This window comes from Palaemon carinicauda, chromosome 30 (assembly GCF_036898095.1).
Source record: "Palaemon carinicauda isolate YSFRI2023 chromosome 30, ASM3689809v2, whole genome shotgun sequence".
In the NCBI taxonomy this organism is placed as follows: domain Eukaryota; kingdom Metazoa; phylum Arthropoda; class Malacostraca; order Decapoda; family Palaemonidae; genus Palaemon; species Palaemon carinicauda.
The window spans coordinates 55,837,895-55,847,811 of record NC_090754.1 but is presented as its reverse complement, the minus strand read 5'-3'; the positions used below and the strand labels follow the sequence as shown (position 1 = coordinate 55,847,811).

General features: G+C 41.0%; 2 protein-coding genes across 5 annotated transcripts in view; both read left to right on the top strand.

The window, feature by feature from the left end:
* Positions 1-9,917, top strand: part of LOC137623145 (nucleolar and coiled-body phosphoprotein 1-like) — a 524,118-nt gene that overhangs the window by 177,427 nt on the left and 336,774 nt on the right. The window lies entirely within an intron of this gene.
* The window catches only part of LOC137623144 (large subunit GTPase 1 homolog), a 35,489-nt gene continuing 26,759 nt past the window's right edge, over positions 1,188-9,917 (top strand). Inside the window, exon 1 of the mRNA XM_068353824.1 lies at positions 1,188-1,352. Coding sequence (XP_068209925.1) covers positions 1,257-1,352 — 96 coding nt within the window. The 5' untranslated portion in view covers positions 1,188-1,256. The remainder of the gene's footprint in view (positions 1,353-9,917) is intronic.

The following is a 9,917-nucleotide window of genomic DNA, read 5'->3' as shown; positions in this document are numbered from 1 at the left end:
CTGTCTAGAATGTTAAGATATATACTTAAATATTATGCTGATAAAGCCATGTAAATATATTAAAGTATTTATATATTGGCATTCATTTTTATAGTTGATAAAAGATAAATAGTTTATCCTACAAATTCGAAATTGCTGTTAGCTTATAGTAGGTTTTTTCAATGAGTACTTTACCCATAAGATAGTGGTTAATTTTCTTTTTACTTAATGCATAATTGCTAGCCACAAACACTTGCAATATAATTGTGATCAGTTGCAACTATTCTACAAATATAGGTATATATTTAACATTATTTTGTTTTGTAAATAAATCTAAAATAACTATAATTACATCAACTTTACAGTTGAACAATTTACTATTCTTGAACGTTTGAGTTTATAGTGGTACCATAGTATTTCTAAAAGCAAGTTAGCAGGTAAATATGGAAGTAAATTCTACTTCACTTTTTATAGGTACATACGATATATGTAAATATTGAAGAATGATGGAAAAACGTAAAAAAAAATGGGTAAATCTAAATTAGCTTCCTTTTCATACAAGGAAATTTAAGAGAGAACAATTACAATTGCTAGGAGTTACAATTTAATGGGAAAAAACTATCTTTTGTTAATTTTATAATTTTAACAAGATGTTTCTACCTGTAGTGAAAGATTAACTTTCTATAATATTGAGATTTATGATATACAGTATTTCGCTAATTGTTCTTCTTGTGGAAAATTATAGGATATATATACACTCTAAAATCAAACCATTGTTTCTAGTCTTAGGTAGTGCCATGGGCTCTGTACCATGGTCTTCCACTTTCTTGGGTGAGAGTTCTCTTGCTTGAGGGTACACTGTGGCACACCATTCTATCTTGTTCTTCCTCTTTTTTTAAATTTTTATAGTTTATATAGGATATATTCATTTTTATATTGTACCTGTTTTTTAAATTTTATTTTTCCTTGTTTCCTTTCCTCACTGTGTTATTTTCCTTGTTGGAGCCCCCTTGGGCTTATAGCATCCTGTTTTTCCAACTAGGGTTGTAGCTTAGCAAGTAATAATAATAATAATAATAATAATAATAATAATAATAATAATAATAATAATAATAATACAAAGGAAACTAACTTAATGTGTAAGAAAAGAGGAGCCGATGTAAAGACAACATTACAATCTTACTAATGTGTTACTTCGTGTCTTGCAGTCGTGCTGTGAAGTCAAGTGACGTTATCTAATCAAGTTTATTTCGCATCAAAATACAAATAACACCAAAATGGGAGGTAAAAAAGGAAACAAAGGCTCTTCAGACCTTGGGAGAAGTATAATGAAAGACAGATTTGGGAAGAGGAACAAACCTGCCACATCTTTGGTAAGAATCTGTCATGCATGTAGGCCATGGAAGGCCTACCAGAAGGCCTTTGTGTGGGTGATGCAGTTTAGCCTGCTTTTTTAGTCATGGCTAGGAGCTATGATGAAATTCTATTTATTATTTTCGTACTAATTTGATAATTAATTTAGGGTGTGTAGCTGTATCTATTTTTTATGAAATAACCATTAATTTTGACATTACAATATCCATGTTTGGTTTTAATTTTATCAATTAAGAAATAATAGAAAACTTGTTTGTGCAGTTTTTGTTGGGTCACCAGGCCTACCAATCATAGAAAATTAAGGTTATTTACTTGTATGTTAAATTGCCGAACTAACATTAATTACCGTTATCCACTTACTGGTCTTTGCTTTGCCATGGCTCGCATCACTTACAATTTAACATTATCTCGTTAGCCATGTGGATAAGTATTTTGTCGAACTAATATTCGGTGACCCAACTACGAGTCGTGTAATTTATTGCAATATTTAACCTTTTTGAGAACTTATCCATATTTTATATTTTCAAGAAGTTATCTTCATTTTACCTTTTTAAGAAGTTATCCGCATTTTACCTTTTCAAAATGTTATCCACATTTTCCCTTTTCAAAGTTATCCACATTTTACCTTTTCAAGAAGTTATCAACATATTACCTTTTCGACAAGTTATCCATATTTTACCTTTTCAAAAAGTTATCCACATATTACCTATTTGAGAAGTTATCCATATTTTACCTATTTGAAAAGTTATCCACATTTTACCTTTTTAAGAAGTTATCCGTGTTTTACTTTTTCGAAAAGTTATCCACCTTTTGCCTTTTTGAGAAGCTATTTATATTATACCTTTTTGAAAAGTTATCCACATTTTACCTTTACGAGAAGTTATCTACATTTTACCTTTTTAAGAAATTATCCACATTTTATTTTTTTGAGAAGTTATTTACATTTTACCTTTTCAAGAGGTTTATCCACATTTTACCTTTTCGAGAAGTTATCCACATTTTACCTTTTCAAAAAGTTATCCACATTTTACCTTTTCAAAAAGTTATTAACATTTTACCTTTTCAAAAAGTTATCCATATTTTACCTGTTCAAGAAGTTGTCCACATTTTACCTTTTTAAGAAGTTATGTAAATTTTACCTTTTTAAGAAGTTATGTAAATTTTACCTTTTCAAAAAGTTATCCATATTTTATCTTTTTAAGAAGTTATCCACATTTTACCTTTACGAGAAGTTATCCACATTTTACTTTTTTAAGAAGTTATCCATATTTTACCTTCTTGAGAAGTTATTTACATTTTACCTTTTCGAAAAGTTATCCACATTTTGCCTTTTTGAGAAGCTATTCACATTTTACCTTTTCAAAAAGTTATCCACATTTTACCTTTCCAAAAAGTTATTCACATTTTACCTTTTCAAAAAGTTACCCACGTTTTACCTCTTCAAGAGGTTTATCCACATTTTACCTTTTCGAGAAGTTGTCTATGTTCCAGTCAGAACTGAGTTTCAATATTTAGCTTGTCTTTGATTTTTCAATATTAATCTTACCCGATAATCATGTAGCTGTCAACTCTGTTGCCGACAGAAATCTACGGTCGGGATACGCCAGCGATCGCTATACAGGTGGGGGTGAACACCACAGCGCCATCTGTGGTCAGGTACTCCAGTACTTCTTGTCAACACCACCTCAATTTTTCCTCTGTCGTGCCTCCGGCTAGACCTACATGGATACGCTGTTGATTCTGGAGTTATTGCTCACGATTTGGTGATGTATTTGCTCTAGAGTTTAGCCTTCGCTATTCAGGAAGCTATATCATTAGCTTAGCAAGTTTTTGGAATTAATTTGATTTAATTTTTTATTTAATTTTGGTACGAAGAGAGTATGAACTCTCTTTCACTTTTAAATGGCCGACCCTTCCCTTAGACGGAAGTGTTGGTGTCGAAGAGAGTATAGACTCTCTTAATTTTGCTTAACAAAGTTATAGATTTATTTTATATCTCTCCGCCTTTTATAGGCCTCTTTGATTAACTTCCTTTTATTATAAACTTATTAAAATTAATTTTTATATTTGTTTATATTCGACCTTTCCTAATAGTAGGCGGTCTTTTCTTGAACCGAAGTTAATTAACATTGAGCCCGTCATTTCGTTTTTACCTGTTAACATATTATGCTATTTTAATGTTTTTGAAAGAATTTCTTTGATAGTCTTGTACTGTTTTCAAAGTTGAACTAACGTTTTGTTTTGTCTCTGCAGTTGTTGACGTTCAGAACGTTCAACTTGCGCTCTATCGTTATGATAGAGAGAGAGTCTATCACGGTGTCACGTTGCAGTAAGAGTAAACCGATTCTAGCGTTTTGTTCATTCTTTCTTAACTTAAATGGTTTTAATTCTAATAAAGGAACTTTTTATTTGGGAAACCTTTCAGTTTTTTTCCTTTAACAATAATATGTTTTAACGATATATATAATTGGGCTCTTCTCTCAGGTGCTAAGTCAAGAGAGAGAGAGAGAGAGATAGAGACGGAGGGAGAGAGAGGAGGATAAACGTTTCGTTCAAGCGGGTAACGTTGTTATCGTTTTTGCTCTTCTCCCTAGTCTCTTTAGGGGAAGAAGGTAAACGTTTCTAGAGTTTTATTCTTGTTCTCAGGCTTTATGCGGTGAGAGATTTTAAACGTAGTTTATTTGATCTAGTGTTTAGTCTCTTTTCCAGCCACTGAATTATTTATCTTTCATTATGTTTTTCTGTTACATTGTAATACTGTTTTCGCAATTACTAACTTTTAATGAAGGATAGAATTGCGTGTTTCAGGTACAAACCACTTAAAGTTTCGAGTTCAGTGAAATAAGTGCAAACAGAAAATCAAAAGTGATAAGCGCAAAGTGTTACAGTGTTGCGTTCGAGGGTTCGTCTGTTCGTGCCAGTTGTTCGCCTAGTCTGGGACCTCTTACAAGCTCCCAAGCCCAGGGGAGAAGTAATGTCGAAGGACTTATGGGTTCAGCAGGCCTTGATCGACGAACAGACGTTTCCCTCCGTGGTTTCGGGTGTAACCAACTCACGTAGCCGACGTGATCACCCCACCCACACAAAGACGAGAGAGCCCATTTATTCCTCGTCTGCGGAAGAGGTTTCTCGCAGAAACCATGGACCAAATCTTGCAGCTTTTAAGTGCAAGTCGGTCCCTTCCGCGCAAGTCCAACTCCTAGGTGGTGCCATTAGCACTGGGTCAGTTTGGACTTGCTGCAGTACGACAACTGCACACCTCCCAGAGAGGCAAGGTGGTATCGCAACAGACAGTAACTCCGTCTGTTGCCGCACCAGCTGTTTTAGACCCTCAGTTTCTACGGACAGTAGCTCCGTTTGTTGTTGTCTTTCTTAAACTCTAGTGGTCTATGCTGCTGACAATGCAGTCTCAGCTTGCGGTGTTGATGCAGGAGTTTCAGGCAGAGAAGGTTAACACACCTCCTCCTGCGAGCGCTCCTCCACCTCTACGCAGTCCAGCCTGCCAGACGTATGATGTTGAGGTTCCTCAAGCTACCTCCATGCGTGAGCTGCCGCATTGGGAGTTGCCAGATACCAGCTCTGTGCAGCAACCTCCACTTTCCTTGAGGCAGGAGCCTCTTGCCACGCGGCAACCTCCTCAACACTTGAGGCAGGAGCCTTATGCTTTGCAGCAGCCTCCTCTACCCTTGAGGTAGGAGCCTCATGCGTTGCGACTACCTCCTCCATCCTCGAGGCAGCAACCTCTTGCGGTGCGACAACCTCCACCATCCTCGAAGCAGCAACCTCAACTCCACCTCTGCGCAGTCCACCCTGCCAGACGTATGATGTTGAGGTTCCTCAACCTACCTCCACGCGTGAGCTGCCGCATTGGGAGTTGCCAGATACCAGCGCTATGCAGCAACCTCTTGCGTTGCGGCAACCTCCACCATCCTTGAGGCAGCAACCTCAACTCTTGCGGCAGCCACCTCCAGTCTTGAGGCAACCTCAACTCTTGAGGAACCTCATGCTATGAGGCAGCCGCCTCAACGCATGCAGCAACCGCATTCTTCACAGCATGAGCCTCTCTATGCGCTGCGTCCTCCTCAAACCATGAGGCAGGAGCCTCATGCTATGCGGCAATGGGCTCTCGTGGCATGGTTGGTTTCGACCTGGCCTTTCATTAGAAGGGGCTAGCGTTCGATCCCAAGTATGAGGTAGAAATTTATTTCTATTTGAACACGATGTTGTGTTGATATTTATCCATATTGACTCATTAGGGGTAATTTGAATGAATTACTACCAATTGTGTCACGTGGTGGCCCGGGGAAATCTGGTAAAACTCGCTGGTAAAGAGACTGATGTCTCACCAGGTAAATCCTCGGACAGCTAGATTAGGGTCAGGTTCAGATTTCCTTTTAAGAATAAATAACCGCCTCAACCCATGAGGCAGGAGCCTCATACTATGCGGCATCCTCCTCAACGCATGCGGCATAAGCCTCATCCCTTGCAGCTTGAGCCTCATCCCATGCAGCATGAGTCTCATACCATGCAGCATGAGCCTCATCCCATGCAGCATGAGCCTCATCCCATGCAGCATAAGCCGCACGCCATGCAACATGCTCTGCTTACCTTACAGCATGCTCTACATACAGCATGCTCTGCATACAGCATGCTCTGCATACCTTACCGCATGCTTCTCAGTCACACATCTTTGGTTGTTGCCAACTCACTAGACTGTCAAGCAGTTTCATAACGTTGCCTTCTAGTCTGCTGCTTTTGCACCAGTGAAACCCTCACTGAGAGAACTTAGCTTTTCTCGGATATGGTTCCTGTAGATGAGAAAGTGCTATTCTCCCTCCTTCAGATTTTCCCTTGAGGACTCTGTCATTTGGAGAGGAGCCTTTAGCTGCTTAGCCTCCTATGGACTTTTATTTAAGCATAGCATGCTTCCAGGGAGGGTAATGGTTCCACTTCAGTCGCTAACCCCGTCTGTTACCACACCTGCTCCCATAGACCTTGAGCTGTGTTGCAAGACATGCAGTCCAAGCTTAGTCCTTGTTAGAGGATTTTTTGTTTACGGAGTCAGTGTGTCACTGGGAAGACGTTCAACAACCAGCAGAAGTGACTTGTTGTGACGCAGTGCGGCAACCTCAGCAACCCGATAAGGAGTTGTCTGTACGACCCAGACAGTCTAGACAGCTTCGGGTTGTCACTGTACTTCCTCGCTTCCCCATGGTTGACAGTTCACAGACTGTGCAGCAGTACCATGATCTTGTGTCCGGCTCCGTCAGACGACTAGCTTTTAAGAGCTCCCACAAGTCGTCGCTGTCTGGAGATTCTCAGATGGACTATGGATCTGACCAAGGAACTGGGCCTCCTGGTCAATTTTGAGGAGTCCCAGCTCGTCCCATCCCAGACCATTGTCTACCTGGGTATGGATCTTCAGAGTCGAGCTTTTCGGGCTTTTCCGTCGGCCCCAAAGATATACTAAGCCCTATATTGCTTCCAGAGCATGCTGAGAAGGAACCGATGCTCAGTCAGGTAGTGGATGAGTCTAACAGGGACACTTTCATCGCTGCCCTGTTCATCGAGTTAGGGAGACCCCACCTCCCCCCCTTCAGTATCATCTAGCGGCTCACTGGATAAAGGACATGACGCTAGAGACGATCTCAGTTCCTGTTTCCGAAGAGAGGAGGTCTACTCTCACGTGGTGAAAGAACAGCTTTCTTCTCAAGGAAGTCTACCTTTGGCTGTTCAGAAACCCGACCGCCGTCTCTTCTCTGACGCATCAGACACGGGCTGGGGTGCGACTTTGGACGGACAGGAATGCTCGGGAACATGGAATCAGGAGCTAAGGACACTTCACATCTATTGCAAGGAGCTGTTGGCGGTTCATCTGGCCTTGATAAACTTCAAGTCCCTCCAGCTTAACAAGGTGGTGGAGGTGGACTCTGACAACACCACAGCCTTGGCTTACATCTCCAAGCAGGGAGGGTCTCATTCGTGGAAGTTGTTCTAGATCGCAAGGGACCTCCTCATCTGGTTAAAAGATCGAAAGCTCACGCTGGTAACGAGGTTCATTCAGGGCGATATGAATGTCATGGCAGATCGCCTTAGCCGGAAGGGTCAGGTCATCCCCACAGAGTGGACCCTTCACAAGAATGTTTGCAGCAGACTTTGGGCCCTGTGGGGTCAGCCAACCATAGATCTGTTCGCTACCTCGATAACCTAGAGACTCCTATTGTATTGTTCTCCGATTCCAGACCCAGCAGCAGTTCACGTGGATGCTTTTCTGCTGGATTGGTCCCATCTCGACCTGTATGCATTCCCGCCGTTCAAGATTGTCAACAGGGTACTTCAGAAGTTCGCCTCTCGCAAAGGGACACGGCTGACGTTGGTTGGCTCCGCTCTGGCCCGCGAGAGAATGGTTCATAGAGGTACTGCAATGGCTGGTCGACATTCCCAGGACTCTTCCTCTAGGAGTGGACCTTCTACGTCTACCTCACGTAAAGAAGGTACATCCAAACCTCCACGCTCTTCGTCTGACTGCCTTCAGACTTTCGAAAGACTCTCAAGAGCTAGGGGCTTTTCGAAGGAGGCAGCCAGAGCGATTGCCAGAGCAAGGAGGACATCCACTCTCAGAGTCTATCAGTCTAAAGGGGAAGTCTTCCGAAGCTGGTACAAGGCCAATGCAGTTTCCTCATCCAGTACCACTGTAACCCAGATTGCTGACTTCCTGTTACATCTAAGGAACGTAAGATCCCTTTCAGCTCCTACGATTAAGGGTTACAGAAGTATGTTGGCAGCGGTTTTCCGCCACAGAGGCTTGGATCTTTCCACCAACAAAGATCTACAGGACCTCCTTAGGTCTTTTAAGACCTCAAAGGAACGTCGGTTGTCCACTCCAGGCTGGAATCTAGACGTGGTCCTAAGGTTCCTTATGTCATCAAGATTTGAACCTCTCCAATCAGCCTCTTTTAAGGACCTCACATTAAAAACTCTTTTCCTCGTGTGCTTGACAACAGCTAAAAGAGTAAGTGAGATCCACGCCTTCAGCAGGAACATAGTTTTTCACATCTGAAACGGCTACATGTTCCTTGCAGCTCGGTTTTTTGCTAAAACGAGCTTCCTTCACGTCCTTGGCCTAAGTCGTTCGAGATCCCAAGCCTGTCCAACTTGGTGGGGGACGAACTGGAGAGAGTACTTTGCCCAGTTAGAGCTCTTAGGTACTATCTAAAAAGGTCATAACCTTTACGAGGACAATCAGAAGCCTTATGGTGTGCTATCAAGAAGCCTTCTCTTCCAAGGTCTAAGAACTCAGTTTCTTACCTATTCAGGCTCCTGATTAGGGAAGCACATTCTCATCTGAAGGAAGAAGACCTTGCTTTGCTGAAGGTAAGGACACATGAAGTGAGAGCTGTGGCTACTTCAGTGGCCCTCAAACAGAACCGTTCTCTGCAGAGTGTTATGGATGCAACCTATTGGAGAAGCAAGTCAGTGTTCGCATCATTCTATCTCAAAGATGTCCAGTCTCTTTACGAGAACTGCTACATTCCCATAATCCCATAACCTTTTTAACCTTTCTCTTGAATACTTTTTATGGGTTGTACGGTCGGCTAAGAAGCCTTCCACATCCTTGTTGATTTGGCGGGTGGTCAATTCTTTCTTGAGAAGCGCCGAGGTTAAAGGTTGTGATGAGGTCCTTTAGTATGGGTTGCAGCCCTTTATACTTCAGCACCTAAGAGTCGTTCAGCATCCTAAGAGGACCGCTACGCTCAGTAAGAAAGACGTACTTAATAAAGGCAGAGTAATGGTTCAAGTCGTCTTCCTTACCAGGTACTTATTTATTTTATGTTATTTTTGAATAACTAATAAAATAAAATACGGGATACTTAGCTTCTTTGTTAACATGTATGCTGGTCTCCACCCACCACCCTGGGTGTGAATCAGCTACATGATTATCGGGTAAGATTAATATTGAAAAATGTTATTTTCATTAGTAAAATAAATTTTTGAATATACTTACCCGATAATCATGATTTAATTGACCCACCCTTCCTCCCCATAGAGAACCAGTGGACCGAGGAAAAAATTGAGGTGGTGTTGACAAGAAGTACTGGAGTACCTGACCACAGATGGCGCTGTGGTGTTCACCCCCACCTGTATAGCGATCGCTGGCGTATCCCGACCGTAGATTTCTGTCGGCAACAGAGTTGACAGCTACATGATTATCGGGTAAGTATATTCAAAAATTTATTTTACTAATGAAAATAACATTTTTATGAGATTGGCAAACATGGAAAAATTTGCCTTAATCATCATTTCAAGAGTAACGAAAGACTCCCTCCTTATCCAACAATATTATAATCGGGATTATTTGAATAAAAAAAAGTGTATGACAGTAGCAAACTGTATGAGGCAGGAGCATACAAGAAAGTAAAGCACTCTTGAATGTACATCTTTATTTTACTCCAAATTTGTCATGTTCCCACTTTAAACAGACGCATTTGTAAAATGATACGGAGTAGGTGGTATTAATTGCAAAATCTATACTATAATAACATTTGGAAATAAATACTGTACTT